Raw genomic sequence first — 18,298 nt, 5'->3', positions numbered from 1 at the left:
TTTCTAGTTGAAGATAATCCCGTCACACATCCCAGAGCGATTTCAATTTTATTTTTGGAGAAAAAGTACAATATATGTAATACATAGTCACAAGAAACTATGATCTTTTGATTAATAAACAGATTAATACAATTTTATTAGTACACTCTATAAAAAAAAGGACAAGAAAAGGAGCTGAACCATTGAAAAGAATAAATTTAGGGGGGTTTTCAGGGTTTTTTGGTGAACATAATGCTAAAGTATTTGGAAAGTTTTTTTGCAAGACGTTATCTGTTTTTGAAAAAAATCTTTGTCAGGTTTCCGTGGGCGATTTACATCGCAACGACTGTTTTTGAAATTGTCTGGAAATAAAATTTCAGCTGCTGTTAATGTGATTTTTTAATTTTGGATATTTGGAGACATTTCATGATGCCAGAAAAGTTTGTTTTTTTTTACTTTTTAATTATTTATGGTTTTAAGGTTTAATGTATTACATTTATTTGCTTCTCAACGTTAACTATTCAAAACCGACATCACGCCAAGTAAGCTGATATAACAATACATAATGCCTACTGACCTTCAAGCCGACCTACGTTGCGCCTACTGCCAAACTAATCTGAAAAAAGACTCACAGAACCATTTTTTTCAATTTTGAAACTTGATATAAGTTAAAACTGTTGACTGGCGCTAAAAGCTGTTAAAATCGTTTTTTGGTAAAGCCGCCGTTTTTCAGGTGTAGTTAAAAACTGTTACATACGTGTCTTTTTGTTTAAAAAAACATATCGCTGGCTACATAATTCACCTGCCTCGACGCATATGACTTCCTGACAAACTTCAACAAAAAACGTTTCCTTTCCTCCTAACTTGGCAGTGTTTTGAGCTATAATTACGTTCTTTTTTATTTAAAAACCCGGCAGCTTTCGTCACTTCCCTTTGAAAACATTAAAAACATGGATATATTGAATCTAATCGGATCGATTATTGTACTTATCGTAAGTTATTGTAATTTTCCCGCAAAATCAATTAAATTTTGAATGTTAAGGTGGCTGTCCCTGGAATTTTGTTCAGCTCTTTTGTAGTATATTTATTTGTTTCGGGATCTTCAGACAAGACCAGTTTCAATGTAATATGCTTGACAAGAGCAGTGAATAATATAATTGTGTTGGTTTTCAACTTTTTGGTAATCACATTTCCATCGCTATTATTGTAAGTTACTGGGAGAGAGATTTTTCTGTGATTTGCTTTGTTTATTTTTTCAAATGTGTTTTTTTAAAAATTCAATCAATGTGTTTTTAAAACAATCATTTTGAAAAATTTAGAAAAAAAACGAGAAAAAAATTACAAAAAAAGTAAAGCCACACCAACAACTTATAATTTTTTGGTAATTTTTTTTTGAAGATTCAAAATCTTGCTGCTGAATTTTTATTAATTTTTCATGGTGTTTTATAAAAAAATTACTTTGAAAAAATAAAACAAAAAAATAAACCACAAATTCGGGAGCAGAACAATGAAAAATCGATTAAAATTGCCTGTTGAAAATAATCGCAAAAATGCGGGCCAAATTGAAAACTGTTACACAAAACTAACAGTTTTCCCATGTACAGATCTTACAACTATCTTCCAATATCACTAGAAACACTGCTCATACTTTCAACTGTCAATATCTATGTGGCAAATGATGTTCTAACGATTTTAGTTGCAATTAATCGATTTATTGCAATGTTCGCCCCGTTCTATTATGACAAACTTTGCAGTATTAAAGTCACTGCGGTAAGTTTGATTTTTTGATTTTTTGGTCTTGAAGTTTTGACGCCAAAGAGCATATCATTATGAATTCGAGTCGAAAAGCTGCAATTTGAAGTTGATATTTTGGCCAAATGTTAACAGCTAAAAAAAGCTGATATGTACTTGTATTGTAAGATTTCTTCAAAAGTTAATTCCAAAGATCAGGAAAACGTCATCTTTGAACCTAAGCCCAATAAAAGTGTCATGAAAAATCCAGAAGAGCCTTGCTAACCTGCAATATTAAAGGTGGAGTACCTTAAACTAAAAATGCAAAGTCTCAAGTTTTGGTACTCCACCTTTAAATCAATATTTCAATATTTAATATTAAATTCAGGCATGTATCTCCCTCATCTACTTGAATCGAGTATATGCAACTATGACAAAAAGCTACAATCTTTTTGGTAAGTACTTCAGTTATACTATTTAATTTACACATGCTTCTCAAATTGTCAAACTCTCACTGTTCGCCCAGCTCGCCCAGCTAGCCCATCTCGATCAAAAATTGTCGAAATTTCTTCACAAAAAATTCTAAAAATATCCTAGAAAATTTGGTTGCTCCAAACATCCATAAAATAATAAAATATTTATATGATTTTTTTTTAAAAAGAAACCAACCCAATTAGTACCTTTCAGACGGAGGCTGCAGAATTTACACAAGCCTTGAAACATTTGCAACTACATATGAAGACCCTAGCTGTAAAAAAACATCGGACAATGGATTCAGTAGTTTTGACGTGCTTTTCGGAGCAATTGGGTTCCTTGGGATAGCACTTATTTTGAATCTTTTTACGTTTTCCAAGATTTTAAGGTTTTATTTGGGCAAGGTATTTCAATAGTTATTGTGATCATGCAAATTAATTCTGAAAATTTATAGAATGGACAGAGAAGCAAGGAAACTTCAATGTCAATTAGGAAAAACATTCGGATGTTTTTTCAAACAGTGCTTCAAGATTCTCTATTTCTGATTGATGTATTATTCACATACAAGTTCAGGTAGGTTTCATATTATAAAAATTCACAAAATATGTTAGTTTTCTCAGCACTCTGAGCAAAGCCCGTATTTGGCTCTTCATAAGCATAATTCTTGTTTGGGAGTCGATTTATATGCTTGATGGGTAGGTCAGCAAGGTCAAAGATCTCCCTAAATTGAATTAAAAATCAGATTTATTATGTTAATGTTTTCGGATAAACTATCGACTTTAAAATCGATGTTTGTGAAGAAAAAGTTAAATTCAATAGAACGGGTGCCATCGGAAATTCGATCAGTTAATCCTGTACACTCATTGGCAGAAGTTGGTTGAGAATATTTGCAACGCAATAATTCAAAAATTTTTGTGTCCTAAAATATTTAGAGTCTTCAGTAGTACCCGAATAAATGTACCTTATTTCCTCTAATATTATTGATGGAATTATATGAGATAGATGGTTCTAATGAAGGCTTTCAATTTTTGTCTGTAACTCATCATTTACTATTAATTAAAGTTATTGTATGTAGTCTTATCTTTGATCTAGGTAATCTATTTACCTGATTCAAGATTTCCAAAATGTTTACTAAGCTATTTGTGTACAAATGTATGTAGTTTTATCTTGAAACAATACTGCAATTATCAGAAACGTTTTTTTGAACAGAAAATCGTGTGCACTCGAGAAGATGTTTCAAACCTTTGGTCTAGCATATCCCAACATAAAACGCCCACGCTTGAACGATTGGCTCTGATTTTTCTTAATTTTAAGGACCGTGCAGTTTTTCAGAATTTCACCCATCGAAACTTTGGGAACTTTGCAGCAGGATTTGCAAAGGCGGCAAACCGAAGAAAATCTACTCAAAAAACCCATTAAAATTTTTTACAAAAAATTGTTTCCGTCGAAGCTATGCAATCACCAAAGCAGACAGGCAAGAAGCAGGCACTTGGGCAGGTGTGTAGGCCTGCAGCCCTGTGGTAGGGTTGAGTTGAATCTGTGGAAAGCAGTGAAAGAGAAAAGTGAAGACAAGTAGACAGGAACAGGAGCAAGCAGGGCTTGAAGTAGAACTGAAACAGGAATGAGGTAGGCACGTAGGCAGACCTCAGATAGTCATGCCTCAATAAATGCCTGATTATTTTTTGCCGACTTTATAGCAACCCAGATTCTAAACTTATTGTGCAAATGTCGGATTTTCTGTTCTGAACAGATTTCCATGTTTATTTTATCAATATGGTTATGTTCCGTGATCATAGACATACTAATTTCGATGTACCAAATGGCTCAAACAACAGATTCACATCACATTTTCTCGAAAACATTGCAAAGTTCATTTCAATAATTCGTAGTGTCGATTTTTTAAAGCAAAACTACATATACTGCGCCTGTCAACGCCATAATTACTGTTCTTTTTTTGAAACGCGAGAGCTTTCCTCACTTCTTCGCTCAAACTTCTATGGACACGTTGAATCTTATTTGCTCTCTTATCATACTTATTGTAAGTTTTTTCGTAGTTTTCCTTGACCCTAAACCACAAAAAATTTAAGGTGGCGATACCAGGCATTTTATTCAGCTCGTTAATAGTATATTTGTACGTTTCCGGATTTGCTGAGAAGACCAGTTTCAATGTGATATGTTTAGTAAGAGCTGTAAATAATATAATTGTGTTGGTCGTCAACTTCTTGATATTCCTATTTCCAACTTTGTTGTTGTAAGTATTACAGTTCACAGAAAACGCCTTAGCTTTTTAATGCTGTCTTGGAAATTAGTTGTTCATAATTTGGAGGCCGAAATCTTGTTTTCTTGCATTAAGGGTGTTATAAGTTGCAAAAAGAGAAATATGTTAGCATGCAGGTATTGGTAGGCATAGGTAGGCACATAGGCATGAAAGTAGGTAGACAAGTAAAAGAGAAAGAGTTAGGTGTGGCAATAACAGGTGGGCGTGTAGGTACACATAAAGAATGTAGGCATGTGGGCTGGTGTACCATAACAGGTAGGTATATAAGTATAGGTAGACACAAAAAGATAGAGGGGGGCAGGCACGTAGGTATGTGTAGGTATGTAGGACGGAAAAATTGAGGTAAAAGATTTGCCGAATTTGCCGAACTCGGCAAATTTTGAGATTTGCCGCACACCCCTGCTATAGACCTTAAAAAGGTACCGCCAGATGTAAAAAGAATACAGGCGCCCAGAGCCGCAGGGTGTCCCCCAAGGGTGTGGCCATGAGCGCGCGCATGTGACCTTGTTCTATTCCTACCCCTTATTTCGATTTCACCTACCAAATGTTGAGGGCGTAAAAAATATTTGGGAAATAATATTTATTTTAAAAAAATTCTTTAAATTTTTTTTTAACTTCTAATTTTTTTTCGAGGAAAAAATTTATTACACTTTTATACTTATATATTTATACTTGCTGTCAGTATCATTATTCTTCTTCAATAAATTGCTACTTAAACTATTCTGTTTTTAATTTAATTGGATAAACTATTAGTTTATTCAACACTTATTTTTTAAACAATAAAGAATAGTTTCGTTTGAAAATTTAGCACAAAATAAAAAAAGACAACCTCCAGTCGCCCGCAAGCTTGAGATGGCCAATGCAGATAACATACTATCTTGCAATCTATGACTTTTGAATTTTTTAAACGCCAAATTTCAAGCAATAAAATTTATTGCAAAACCACAGCAAAAATCAAAGAAAACCTGGAACATGAAAAGGCAAAGCTGGTACTGCTTCTCGGATAATTTCTTCATCGCCAAAAGTGGCAATCTTTTCCGGGGGTAGAGGATTTACCTAGTCATTCTATCAAGTTTTGGGCGACTGGAGATTGCTCTTTTTACTTTCTGCTAAATTTTCAAACGAAATGATGATTAATTGTAACGGTAACTTTTTTTGTAATTTAACTAAGGCATATCTAGATCATGCCAAAAATTGAAACAATATTTATATAACCAGTGTTTAAAACGGAAAATAATTAAAATAGTGATAGTAAGGACCTCTTCTTAATACACAGCACATCATTCAATTGCCATTGTTTCTGTAAAGTGAATGTGTAAACATGTGCACTGTCTAAAAATGAGTGGAGCTTTCTCAAGGGAAAGGTTAGATGATACGCCTCTTGACGGTCACCTAGTCATTCTGTGTTTTATTCTGGGCGACTGGTGGTTGCCCTTCCTTATTTCTCCTACGTCTTATTCTTCAATATTCAAAATTTTGAGCAACTCGATCACCTCGCCTCGTATCCTGAAATTCTCCGCAACTGGGCGATTCGTCAAGTTTGGGGGAATTTCTCTGGCATCAACGAGATACGAAGCTTGGAGGCCAACATCGCACAACCCCTTTTCGTCGATACTGAATACACGTTCCATATTTTGGACAACGGGACTCAGTTCGCGTTAATTTCCCTTTGTGATCCCTCGCAGCATCGTGGTGTGGCCCGCGGTAATTACATCCTGAAAAAGAACGAGACGTTCTCCCCCTTGGACATCCCGTACCTGCGAACAAAGCAGCTGGATTACGCGTGTCTAGACGCAGTGATTCTCTACAGTAAGTTTTATCTATTAAAAAAAACACTTTTAAATGTTTTTTTTTCAGAGCGTATTCCAACTCCGTTGATTTGCTATCTCCTCCACCGCCACCATCTGCACGACCACCACCTCTACCAACTACCCCTTCAAGATTTTTTTAAAAGTTTATTTTTAATTAAAATAACATTTTTTTAGAATTTTTTAAAAATTGTTTTCCATAAATAATTTTTTTTCAAATAAATGTTTTTACCCTCAACAACAAGGCCACATGCGCGCGGCCACACGCGTGGGCCCGGCTCTTGGCGCCAAATCGGCATGCTTTTTACGTGGGGTGGTATGTTTTTTACCGCTATAGACCACTCTCGTATTATCCCGATCTTACATAGGTCTTACAACTATATGAGCTCAACACTGGACCAAACGCTAACAATTACCACAATCGATATCTATGTGTACAATGAATTTCAATCATTATTAATCGCAATTAATCGATTTATTGCAATGTATGCACCATTACATTATAATAAACTTTGCAGTGTCAAAGTCTCGGTGGTAAGTTTTAATTGGTTTCTTCTTGTTTTTTTTCGATTTCAAACAATTTATTGGTAACGGTATAAGTTTCACTTAAAGAGCAAGTGTTTAGAAGTTTAAATTACACTCTGAAACAATTTTAGGTGATTATGGCCCTTTATTATGTGAAAAAAATTTATGGAAGTTTGAAGTCAAGTTACAGTGTCTACGGTAAGCCTAGGTCATTTAAGTGGCCAATTTGAGTGTCTTTATTTTTCAGAAGCGGGCTGTCAGCAATATTTGGACCTTGCAACATTCAAAAGACAATATGAAAACGCAAGCTGTGAATCAACATCGACCAATAATGTAGATGATTTTGGATTTTTCATTTTCCTATTTTCTGTGGGGTATTTGGTGTTATTATATGTAATTAATCTTCTTACTTTTTATCAAATTTTAAAATTTTATTTGCGGAAGGTGTGTATGCATTTACTATTAGCATAGATTTTATAATAATATTTTTTTAATTCAGAATAATCAAAGAAGCAACGAGGATTCGGCGTCGATCAGGAAAAACATTCGCTTGTTTTTTCAGACAGTTCTTCAAGATTCTGTATTTGCAATCGATCAGTTATTTACATTCGGATTAAAGTCAGTTTCGTGATTTATTTCAAAACTAGATTTTTGTTTTGTTTTTTCCAGCTCTCTCAGCGATCACCGTATTTGGCTCTTTGTCAGCACAATGCTTGTATGGGAAATGGTTCACTTGCTTGATGGGTAGGCTTTGATTGATATATTTTTGAATTTAAATTTTTAAATTTAGATTGATCATGTTACTATTCTCAAATAGACTCTCAACATTGAAAGCAATAATGGTTAGCAAAAAGTTAATTTCGATTGGTGGAGGGAAGCCTTCGGAAGCTCGATCCGGCAATCAAGTACACTCTTTGGGGGAAGTTGGCTAAAGTGATATAGTGATTGTTTGTTATCTAAAAAACTCATTATTCTCCATTCTATAATTCTCGTACAATATTTTGAACAATGTGTTATGCTTGTAAATAAATAAAATATGTATATACGTGTTTTGAAAAAAATTTAAAAATCTAAATAATTTATAGTTAGAGACTGTTTGTTAGTTTTTTACTACTGTTTATTATTTACACAATGAACAGAGAGTCGAGGTAGTCAAAGTAGTTTTTGTCGACAAATTCGGCAAATGAGAAAAATGCCGGTTTGCCGATTTGCCGGAAATTTTAATTTTCGGCAAAATGCCGATTTGTCGTTTGCCGGATATCAGATTTGCCGGAAATGTTAAAGGGATTGTTTATAAAACGGAAACACTTAAAACTCTGCTTTTTTGAAAACTTCTCCCGTTTTTTCTAGATATTTTTATAGGATATGCTTACTTTTCAATATAGATGTCGGAACATTCATAAGATGTGTACAATTTTGTCATTTAAAATTGAAATTTTGAAATTTCCAAAAAAAAAATGTGCAAGACAACAATTTGCCAAAAATTTTCGGCAAATTCGGCAAATCAGCCATTTTCCGGTTTGTCGGTTTACCGATTTGCCGGGAAAATCGTTTGCCGCCCACCCATGCCATAGATTTTTCCTATACGTTTTTGCATCATTTAATGCAAAAACGACATGATTTTCAGAATTAGACCGCCACTTTTTTTGGTTAATTAAATTTAATTTTTTGTGCAAAGATCATGATTTTTTGGACAAGAAGTTAGTTAAAAAGTTAAAAAGATTAAAATAAACTTTTATTTGAATATTTGCTCCCTCGAATTATTTTCAGTGAAACAAGTTGGCCCTTTACTCATGTTACAGTTCGCCTTTTTCTCATGTTCAAAACGTTTAAAAATAGATATTCGCAAATCCGAGCATATCACCTAAACAAAGTTCGGCACCATAGACCGAAATTCCTTCCAAATCAGACACGATGTGATTTGACTCGATTTCACCTGTTTGTTCATGTTACAAAACCCAAAATCGGTTAAATCGAAGTCATAGAATTTGAATTTGCACAACCTTCCAGTATTCATAATTATTGAGTGTATGTTTCATGGTAATAATTCTAAATTGAAGTCCGAAATTGACAATGGATTCGTTTGATAAAGTAGTTGCAGTTTTGATTTTACTTGTAAGTTTTGCTCTTGAAAATATTAAAATTTAGATTTAAAATATGAATATGAAAGTTGTAACTTCAGAATGGCTTACTTGGAGTTGTAATCAATACTTTTGTTATCTATATTTATTTCAATGGGTCTCAAGATAAAAATAGTTTCAATTTGATATGTCTTTCTAGAGCAATCAATAATATTATTATGCTGGTTCTTGAGTTTTTACTTCTATATTTTCCAGTATATGTTTTGTAAGTTTGTTCAAAGATTGCAAGATTTTATGCAGTTTTACAGATCTAGTAAAGTTTATCCCGATATTGTTACAAGTGTAATTAACACCTTCACCATCAATTCATATCTTGTTAACCAACTTCAAACAGTTGCAATTGCATTGAATCGATTTATTGCATTATTTGCACCATTACGATATAATACTTTGTGCAGTAACCAAGTCGCATGGGTAACCATGCAACATTATGCAATATCAAAAACTCAAAACACAATTTTCCATCAAACTACAGTAATCTCACAGTACCACCAAACTACAGTAATCCTACAGTACCACCAAATTACAGTAGTCCTAGTAAAACATACCAAAAGTGATTTTTCTAAATTCTCAGTTAAAATTTTGGTATTTTTTTGCCAAACTTTTTTGCCTAATTTTTTTAGGGACCCCTGTAATTAAAAAATTTCAATTCAAATTTTCAGGTAGTTCTAGGATTACTTTATGCTCAAAGGGGTGTTGCGACTGTGGTGAAACTTTATGATTTGATTTGTAAGCAAAAAAAAAATCAAAAAAAATTATAGAAATTTTAAACATTTTCAGCCAACAGTTGCCTTATTCGCTTGAACATCGGAACATTTGCACATATGTTGAGCAAAATTACAGTAAAATTGTTCCAGTCGGCTCGGATCTTATTGTTTTTATGCCGTTTATGTTCTTGGCAATAACTATTGTCTTGAATCTGATGACATTCGCGAAAATTTTAAGATTTTATTTTGTGAGTGATTTTGAACCCATTTTTCAAGACGAGCAGTAATTCAAAAAATCTGAAAATGGCAGTTATAAAAAATTCATAATTAAAATTTATCGCGTAGGCACAAAAATGTTTGTCTGCCGACTTTCAAGGTCGCCTACACCTGCCTTCCTCCTGCCTACCTGTTCCCAGTTCATTTTTAGAGACCCTTAATTTTTTCCTTGTAAAAACTGGAATAAAGTTCAAAATTTCATATTTAAGAAAGCCTGGTATCAGCAAAAAGAAATATGCGATTATTTTTGCAAACTGTATTTCAGGACTCTTTATATTTAATTGACGCTACATTCACTTTTAAGCTCAGGTATTCTGGCTCTAAGCTTTAAAACAATATCTAGTTTTTCAGTACGTTAAGCTCCCATCGAATTTGGCAATTCGTCAGTACAGTTTTCGTATGGGAGTCGATACATTCTCTTGATGGGGGTTTTTTTTATTGAAAAGTTGAAAAACAAGTCAATTTTCAGATGCTAATGTTTTCTGATCGACTATCAATTTTGAGGACCCGGTTTCAGAGATTGCGGTCAAATCAGGTGTCTTCTACGGATCGAGCTGATCTGAATGGAGGCAGGGCGCCACCGTCACTTCCAGATGTTGGATAAGGTTTTGAAGACGGACGGGAAAATATCTTACTTTAGTAAACTACTCGCAAAATAAAAAATTCGAAAAAAAACCGAACGTCCATTTCGAGAGCCATTTCTTGAAAAAAGCGAATTCCTGTGAGCTTTTTAAAGTCGGCATGAGGACTTCACATATATCATTTTCAGTCAATATAAAAAAATAAAAATAAAAATCACAAAATTTATTATACATTCGCAGCAGGAACCTCATCATCTTTAGCTTTGGCGCTCTTGTTTTCAACATTTTGCTGTTGCTCCTGCACCATATTCTTTTGATTCTCCATGTCTTCCTGATTCTGCACAGGTGCTCCAGTATTATTGTCCTGTACCTTGGCTTCATTTGGATTATTGTATTATCCTGTTCCAGCACCATTATACGCATTCCTGTATCTTCTCCGATTATAAATTCGGCACCCAAATACAATGCACAAGGCAATAATTCCAATAAGAACACATGCACCAATAGGAATGAGAATTATGTAAAGCATATTAGATGAAATGTCTTCACTGGTATTGCTTGAAAATCCAGAGTTGCTTGATCTACCAAAGTTTTGTTGCTGGAAAAATTGGTATAAAAACTGTACTATTCCGGTAATTCTCACCATTTTTTGTGCATTTTCTGCTTTCATCTTTTTAAAATCATCGTCGAACGTTTGTTGATTCATGGTTTGATAATTTTACTTTCTAGATATTCAAAATGAAATTTCATCCAAATTGTTGTCGATTTGGGGCAGTTTGATTTTTTTTTCGACGTAAAAAATAATTTGAAAAAGGTCACATGATAAATATGAAATTGAGATTTTATCAAATAATTTTACACGGTGGAAAACTTGGAACAGACGATTTTCAACAAATTATTGAGTTTTCACATGGAATTTTAACAGATTTTGCAAAAAATGATATTCAGATCAGTAAACATTTCAGAAATTCAAATAGTGGGTATTTAATTTTTTACCAGATGTAAAACGTTTTTCAATAGTGCGCGTTTAGCCAAGGAAAAACTAGAACATAAATCGAAAAAATCACAAAATTTATTATGCATTCACAACTGGAACCTCATCATCTTTCCCGTTAACACTTTTATTTTCAGCATTTTGCTGCTGCTCCAGCGCCATATTCTTTTGATTCTCCATGTCTTCCTGATTCTGCACAGGTGCTCCAGTATTATTGTCTTGTACCTTGGCATCATTTGGATTGTTGTAATATCCTGCTCCAGCACCATTATAAGCTCTCATGTATCTTCTCCGATGATAAATTCGACACCCAAATACAATGCACAAGGAAATGATTCCAATAAGAATACAGGCACCGATAGGTATGAGAATTATGTAAAGCATTGTATCAGATGAAATGTCTTCACTCGAAGATCCAAATTTGTTAGATCTGCTAAAGTTTTCATGGTCAGCCTGCATTTCTTTCTGGAAAATTGGAATTTATGTTGTTGAAAAGCTTCTGATATTTCTCACCATTTTTCTTTCATTTTCTTCACTGAATCTTGCATGTTCTGCTTGCATTCTTCTAAAATCATCGTCGAACAATTGCTGATTCATGGTTTGATAAGTTTACTTTTCAAGATATTCAAAATGATTTTATTTTTGAAATATTGTCTTATCTAGAACATTTTAGTTATTTCACGTAAGAAAAAAGGTCATACAATATACATTTTTATTTATAATTCAAAAATATTTTTCAAGCCAAATGAACACTTTCAAAATACCCGCTTCTGTTTTTTTCTGTGCTGAAAATCTGAAAAAAAGTCAAACAAAAATTACATTTTTGCTTCCTATAATAGTATGCAGCTACGGTTTCTTTTTTTTTCTTGTTTTTTTTTAAATGTATATCTTTTGTTGATTATTTTTTAAAAATAAGATCCAAAGAAATCAACAAAAATTAAATTATCATTTATCACATCACAGAAATCAATTCTCATCATCCATCTTTTTTTCCTTCCTGCAAATGACCTTGACAGTTTGAGAAAAATAGAAGAAATTGTACACAAAATTGTAAATAGACAAAGGGCAGAAAGGGAAGCATTTTACACTTTTCTGGTAAACTTTTTTCGCGCTGAAACCCCTGAACTTCTCCACTTCCTCAACACTATATCACTATCACACCGAGACTATAAATATGACAGCTGATTCGCCTGGAAAGTCACAGTCCGCCTGTCTCCTCATCATGGATATGGAACTGCAAACTCGTCTTAAAGCTTACCGATTCATTGCCTACTCGGCAGTTACACTTTCGGTTGCTGCAGTTTTTGGGGTAAGTTTCAGCTTTTGTGGGCTCTAGACTTATATTAATTAAAACAATTTCAGATCTGCTTCACCCTCCCACTCCTCCACAACTATGTTGAGGGCATGAAGAGCCACGTTGACAAAGAGCTTGCTCAATGCAGACACACCACTGCTGATATCTTCTCCGAGATGGCTCATATTAAGGTAAGGATTTGATATCAAAATTTTAGATCTGAAATCTGAAAAAAGTATCAAAACATTTTTCAGAAGGCTAAGAACGGAACCCGGTTCGCCAGACAAGCTGGATATGGAGGAGATGCTGAGTACGAAGATGACGCTGCTGTTGAGGTTGCCCCATCCCGTGTCTCTGGAGGATCTTGCCAAGGATGCTGCCTTCCAGGACCACCAGGAACCCCTGGACCAGCTGGACGACCAGGAAAGCCAGGAAGACCAGGAGCATGCGGAAACCACGGAAACCCAGGAAAGCCAACCGGACTACCATGCGATCCAGTCACCGTTCCACCATGCAAACCATGCCCACCAGGACCAGCCGGAGAGCCAGGACACGATGGAGCTCCAGGAGCACCAGGAAAGCCAGGAGCCCCAGGAGTCGGAGGAGGATCCGGAGCACCAGGAGCACCAGGACCAAAGGGAGCCCCAGGAGGCCCAGGACAGCCAGGAAGAGATGGACAACCAGGACAAGCCGGTCAGCCAGGATCCAGCTCTTCTGAGCCAGGACAGCCAGGACCAAACGGACAACCAGGACCACGTGGACCACCAGGACAAGCTGGAAGCCCAGGAGGCAACGGACAGCCAGGAGGCCCAGGACAACCAGGACAACGCGGAAGCGATGGACAGCCAGGAAACGATGGACAGCCAGGTGCCCCAGGGCAGCCAGGGCAAAGCGGTGGATCCGGAGAAAAGGGAATCTGTCCAAAGTATTGCGCTATCGATGGAGGAGTCTTCTTCGAGGATGGAACTCGTCGCAGACGTTAAGAATTAGCAATTTCGAATTGATCATAGAAATAAAGCATTTTATAGTCAATTTTTTTAGAAGCAAGGAAAATTTCTGCTTCAGGTCACTTTAAAAGTTCGGCAAAAAGAATTCCATCCAGCCTTGACAACAAGGAGCCCACCTTTGTACTTTTTGTCTTCAAGGTGTCTACAAGTCACTGTTACGTTTTTTTTTTTGTAATCTTTCCTACTTTCTTAGATTTCTAATTTTTCAGAGGCTCAACCTTTTTTTAGATATTTTGAACATTACTTTTCCAAGTTTTCGCTGCAAAGTGGTCAAAATTAGAGACTTTGGATAAAAATGATATTTTTTCCAAACTTTAAACGGCCATAAAAAATGTTGAAATTTTTTGAAATTTTTTTTACAAAATTATTTAAAAAATGTGTGTGTTTTTTAAACAAAAATCAATTAATTTTCAGTGAAAGTTTTGGTATTTTGCCGAACTTTTAATAAAAGTAGATTGTTTGTATTTTTGTACCTATATTTTCAATACAATTAGGATACAAAAATCGTAGATTATAGAAATTTTTGCAGACTCAAAAAAACAAAATGAATATAGTCGAAAAATCAATTTTCACAACTTTTGACTGTAAATAATTAATTTTAAAATTTTTCCAACAATTTTAAAATTGAAATTGGAACATTTTAGCACTATAGAAGCGGTTCTATTTCCCTACTAAAATTTATTAAAATTTATACAATCGGAATTTTTTTCGTTTCAGAATATTTAAGTTATTCTCTTTTTCCCCACTTATATATAAATTTGTTGTTTGATTATATTCTAATCCGCAAAAATCATATAGATTAGTTCACTCTTGAAACGAAAAATGACTTTATGTAAGCGTACTTGAGCGAAAAGATCATTTCTTTCATTTCTACATACAATTTTATTTCCAAATCTTTCCCTCAATTTTCATTCAATTCCGCGTAAAATTGAATAAATGAATTAAATTGAAAATAAGGAGCGACAGAAGGCATAGAAATTTTCTCAATCGGCAGCTTCTTCCTCTTTCAAAACTCGCTCGGCCGCCGTTGCCGCGATTCATATCATCTTAACGTAACGGTCGTTGAGAGAATTGAGTGATGAAAAGCGAGAGAGAGAAAGAGAAAGAGAAAGAGAAAAAGAGAGGAAATAAAGGACATAGACAGGTAAAATTGTATGTGTGTGTATTTCCTCTCCCTTCATTAGATCGTCCAAGAAGCCACTCGCCAAAACCTGAACCTTTTACCTTGACGGAATTCGATGTGCTTGCCATCGGCCACTGAAGAGAGATTGTATCGCATTTTATTTTATCAAGTGAAAACCCAGAAATTGCATATTTATAAAAAAAAATTACAAACATGATATGATAAGGAATGTGTATGGAGAGGTGGAAAATTGAGAGAACAGGTTGAGGAAGACTTGGGGAAAAAATATTTCGCGGAGTTTTTTGGTTATTATCAGTTTGTAGAAGCTGGATTAGTTGGGAAGTGATCTTTTGGAATTTGCAAAAGTTTCAAACTGTTTGAAGCACGAAAAGGACGAAAAAAAAATTAAAAATTAAAAAAATTCCCACTACTTCACTTTAAAAGGTTATATCTCGCTTCATTTTGAAGATATTGACAAATTTTCAATTACAATTCGATAGAAAAGAAATTACAAATATTTTGTTAGTTGACAATTTTTAAATACAGGAAACGACAACTGAGATACGAGCTATCAAAGGCAAAGAATAGGTGCAAGAAGAAATACGGTATTAAAAGTATTGCAGTAGAACGGAGATGCGGCAGGAATATGATATTTTAAGGTTAAAGAGAAACCAATATATCGTATGCCTGCCGAATCCTCCTTTCAAATTGAAAAAGAATTTACAATTCAAAAAAATAACAGAAAATCTTGAGGCAATAGGTATGCCTAGTTTGGGTAATCTTTTGAAAACTAGTAGCTTTGCAGCGCCCGACATCTAGCAGGTTTGCAGTCCTGTAAATGTCGGGCGCTCCGTTGAAGACGGAGTAGCGTAAATGGGAATTTGGTAGTCCGGCTTAATCAAATACCAGAATAATATGCTCCAAAAATGTTTAGATTCTTCAAAATTTGCAGTCTAAATTTAGGTAAATTGCCAAGTTTGTTGAGCCCTAGAGAATTCAAATGAGTACAAATAAAATGCCAGTAAAATGTAAAAGACCTAGAAAAAAAATTTTTTGAGCAACTTCCAAAATTATGATAGGTGAAAGTTTTGAGTTTTCACTACTTTTGAAAAAAACATTTCGAAAATTTTTTGCAATTTTTTATTGTAATATTTAGACGTTTCAAAACTACAGGAGCGGTTTTAAATAATTTTTTCACTGACGAGGTGAGAAAAATCAAGCTAACAACCACTAATGCCTCAAAACTTCCAGTTTTACCGAAAATAAATATTTTATAAATACAGTTATTATGCAAGTGTTAATATTTAGAGGTTCAACTATGTAACTAATTACAAGAAATTTTCATACACTTCTGCAGTTTTTACTAATCCTCCTTGCTTGTCTCCTCGTCGGAATACTCTTCGGAATCCTCGTACTTTCCTTTACCGTATCCTCCACGTGGATAAGAAGCATATCCGCCTCCTCCTCCTCCGCCTCCACACCCACAAGATGATGGAGCTGGAGCACAGGAATTGCATGTTGGAGGTGGACATTCACATTTTGGAGGAAGTGGTGGGGATGGCGGAGGTGGTGGTGCAAATGGTGGAGCAGCGACGCGTGGACGAGGAGCACATCCACCGCAGAGGGATAGGCTGGGGCCTCTGAAAATTTGAACAAATTGAAGCACGATATTGGATGTTCTGTTTGACAGTAATCTTATCCCAAATTCATTAGTTTGGATTTTCTATGTGCTGCCTACTTGCTTACCTGGCTGCCTACTTGCCCGCCTATTCCAGGCGCCTACAAAGCAGGTTCAACTGTTCAATTTCGAATAGTTCAATATCACGCTTCACTTCTCTATCAGTACGACCTCTAATTTTTGCTTTTACAAATTGTACTTCAACGTAGAAAAAGTGTAATAAGAAGTCCTGACCTCATCAAGTGATGACGTAAATTATTACGACGAATCGTCTTTCAACATACATCGAGGTCGAGGGAAGTGTAAAACTTAAAAAGACGCAAGACTATTTATCAATAGGAGATGAGATTTAACAAGGCAGAAGCTTGATTGCAAACTGTGGAATGGAGTTTCGTGGGATTTGAGATTGACTAGGAGTTATGCTCAACTCGTATGAAAAACTTGAACACAGAATCTACAAAGGTGCAGCCAGACTTTACCGAAATGTTAGTTTTGAGCAGTTTTAGCGAAACCTTTTTTGCAAAGAACTGCCATCCCATCTTAACTTTTTTGTATTAATTTTATTACCCAATTTTGTGATTTTTTTTCGTCAAAAATACGGTATTCGGTTTTGGTCTCGACACGACAAATTTGTGTTGTAAACAAAAAAAGGTACGCGCTGTTAAAGAATACTGCAATTTCAAATTCTTTGTCGCTATGAAATTTCATCGAAGGTTTTTGATAGAAAATATAATATTTTTCTCTGCTGAAGCGATAGTTATCGTACTCTTCAAAGGCGCACAGCTTTTCGCATTTAACAAAAAGCCCGGACACCATATTTTTGGCTCAAAACTTCTGGATATATTTACATACTTAAAATTTTGGAAAAAAAATGAAGAAAGATTTTTGCGTCTCACCACGCTCTTGTCGAAACTTTATGAATTCCACTTTGAAAAAATTTAAAGCGGCAGACATCTTGCGAGTCCATTCAACCGACTTCACGGCGATTTCAACAAAGTCGATAAAAATAGGCTCGGGAGATGTCCGCCGCTTCAACAAACCCAAGAACCTCTAGTTTTTATATTGTCCGCCACTATGGTGCAATTCTACTATTTCTCAAATCCATTAGAGCAGAAAACGTTTTCTACAAATCCAGCCAGCTACACTGTATTTGCTAAGTCCACCTGTACTCACCCGCATCCACATCCTGACCCTCCTAGCAGAAATGCGTGGATAGTTCCGATAAGCATCAGCAACATCCAAAGGGATCTCATTTTCTGAAAATCTAAATTCAGGATATTCTCAATCTCCAAGGGAACTGTAACTAAATAATTTTTTTAGTGAGGCAAAAAAGCGAAAATCGTCGGATGGCAATATAATGACATTAAGGATGATATTATCTCTTTCCATTTTCCGCCGATGCGCCAATCGCTTGAAACGACTCTCCAAAAGTGTTTCACGACGCAAAAGCTTGTTTTTCCGTGTGTGCCCCGTATAACTGATAACCCAATGATAATAACACGTTCTACGTGGAATCGTTACACAACGCCCCGACGAAGGGGATAAGGTGGGTTAAGATTTCGAGGGGGAGACGAAGGAGTGTGTAAAAAAAGTCAGATGAGGAAGGAAATGGGCGGAGCGTATTGAAATCTTATGAGGGCAGATGGATTCGTATAAAAGGTGGGGATAGTTGGCAGGTAACATCATTCATTTCATCTTCTGC

At 35.2% G+C, this 18,298-nt stretch overlaps 6 protein-coding genes, 1 long non-coding RNA gene and 1 pseudogene across 9 annotated transcripts; 5 read left to right on the top strand and 3 right to left on the bottom strand.

The window, feature by feature from the left end:
• Positions 1–929: 929 nt before the first annotated feature.
• Positions 930–3,065, top strand: srx-73 (G-protein coupled receptors family 1 profile domain-containing protein; the record flags this gene model as incomplete). Its single annotated transcript, NM_071855.3, has 8 exons — positions 930–971; positions 1,022–1,185; positions 1,584–1,749; positions 2,099–2,165; positions 2,398–2,588; positions 2,639–2,757; positions 2,805–2,879; positions 2,927–3,065. 8 exons carry the CDS (start codon positions 930–932, stop codon positions 3,063–3,065), a joined length of 963 nt encoding a protein of 320 aa, NP_504256.2.
• Positions 3,066–4,180: 1,115 nt separating this feature from the next.
• srx-74 (7TM GPCR serpentine receptor class x (Srx) domain-containing protein) lies at positions 4,181–7,732 on the top strand. Of its 2 annotated transcripts, NR_136380.1 has the most exons (8): positions 4,181–4,225; positions 4,275–4,436; positions 6,639–6,804; positions 6,927–6,993; positions 7,043–7,239; positions 7,295–7,413; positions 7,465–7,539; positions 7,586–7,727. NR_136380.1 is itself a non-coding variant. In NM_071854.5 (6 exons), the coding sequence occupies exons 1-6, from the start codon at positions 6,652–6,654 to the stop codon at positions 7,725–7,727; spliced, it is 642 nt and encodes a 213-aa protein (NP_504255.3). In that variant the 5' UTR covers positions 6,622–6,651; the 3' UTR covers positions 7,728–7,732. The 2 variants fall into 2 exon arrangements, 1 of the variants encoding a protein (NP_504255.3); NM_071854.5 differs by lacking the exons at positions 4,181–4,225; positions 4,275–4,436 and having other exon boundaries at positions 6,622–6,804; positions 7,043–7,128; positions 7,586–7,732.
• Positions 5,944–6,410, top strand: F41F3.10. The gene is made up of 2 exons (NR_136379.1): positions 5,944–6,271; positions 6,320–6,410. It is a non-coding gene; the product is annotated as a long non-coding RNA F41F3.10 (long non-coding RNA).
• Positions 7,733–8,868: 1,136 nt separating the features above from the next.
• On the top strand, positions 8,869–10,523 carry srx-75 (annotated as a pseudogene). The gene is given in 9 exon segments: positions 8,869–8,910; positions 8,978–9,141; positions 9,185–9,353; positions 9,602–9,664; positions 9,719–9,823; positions 9,826–9,891; positions 10,131–10,226; positions 10,269–10,346; positions 10,392–10,523. Coding segments are annotated over 9 exon segments (915 nt in total).
• A 371-nt stretch (positions 10,524–10,894) lies between these two features.
• F41F3.9 (ESAT-6 secretion machinery protein EssA) lies at positions 10,895–11,206 on the bottom strand (the record flags this gene model as incomplete). Its single annotated transcript, NM_001322551.1, has 2 exons — positions 10,895–11,098; positions 11,144–11,206. The coding sequence occupies 2 exons, from the start codon at positions 11,204–11,206 to the stop codon at positions 10,895–10,897; spliced, it is 267 nt and encodes an 88-aa protein (NP_001309645.1).
• Positions 11,207–11,559: 353 nt separating this feature from the next.
• F41F3.1 (uncharacterized protein) lies at positions 11,560–12,126 on the bottom strand. The gene is made up of 2 exons (NM_071852.3): positions 12,008–12,126; positions 11,560–11,959 (listed from the first exon to the last, which is right to left on the bottom strand). The coding sequence occupies exons 1-2, from the start codon at positions 12,089–12,091 to the stop codon at positions 11,576–11,578; spliced, it is 468 nt and encodes a 155-aa protein (NP_504253.2). The 5' UTR covers positions 12,092–12,126; the 3' UTR covers positions 11,560–11,575.
• A 583-nt stretch (positions 12,127–12,709) lies between these two features.
• col-139 (Nematode cuticle collagen N-terminal domain-containing protein) lies at positions 12,710–13,818 on the top strand. Its single transcript, NM_071851.6, has 3 exons — positions 12,710–12,803; positions 12,857–12,979; positions 13,043–13,818. Exons 1-3 carry the CDS (start codon positions 12,723–12,725, stop codon positions 13,769–13,771), a joined length of 933 nt encoding a protein of 310 aa, NP_504252.1. The 5' UTR covers positions 12,710–12,722; the 3' UTR covers positions 13,772–13,818.
• A 1,241-nt stretch (positions 13,819–15,059) lies between these two features.
• F41F3.8 (uncharacterized protein) lies at positions 15,060–17,854 on the bottom strand. Its single transcript, NM_001038397.3, has 2 exons — positions 17,770–17,854; positions 15,060–16,558 (listed from the first exon to the last, which is right to left on the bottom strand). Exons 1-2 carry the CDS (start codon positions 17,847–17,849, stop codon positions 16,282–16,284), a joined length of 357 nt encoding a protein of 118 aa, NP_001033486.1. The 5' UTR covers positions 17,850–17,854; the 3' UTR covers positions 15,060–16,281.
• Positions 17,855–18,298: the final 444 nt, after the last annotated feature.

The sequence above is a fragment of the Caenorhabditis elegans genome, chromosome V (genome assembly GCF_000002985.6).
Source record: "Caenorhabditis elegans chromosome V".
In the NCBI taxonomy this organism is placed as follows: Eukaryota; Metazoa; Nematoda; class Chromadorea; order Rhabditida; family Rhabditidae; genus Caenorhabditis; species Caenorhabditis elegans.
This window is presented reverse-complemented; position numbering and strand designations above follow the sequence as displayed.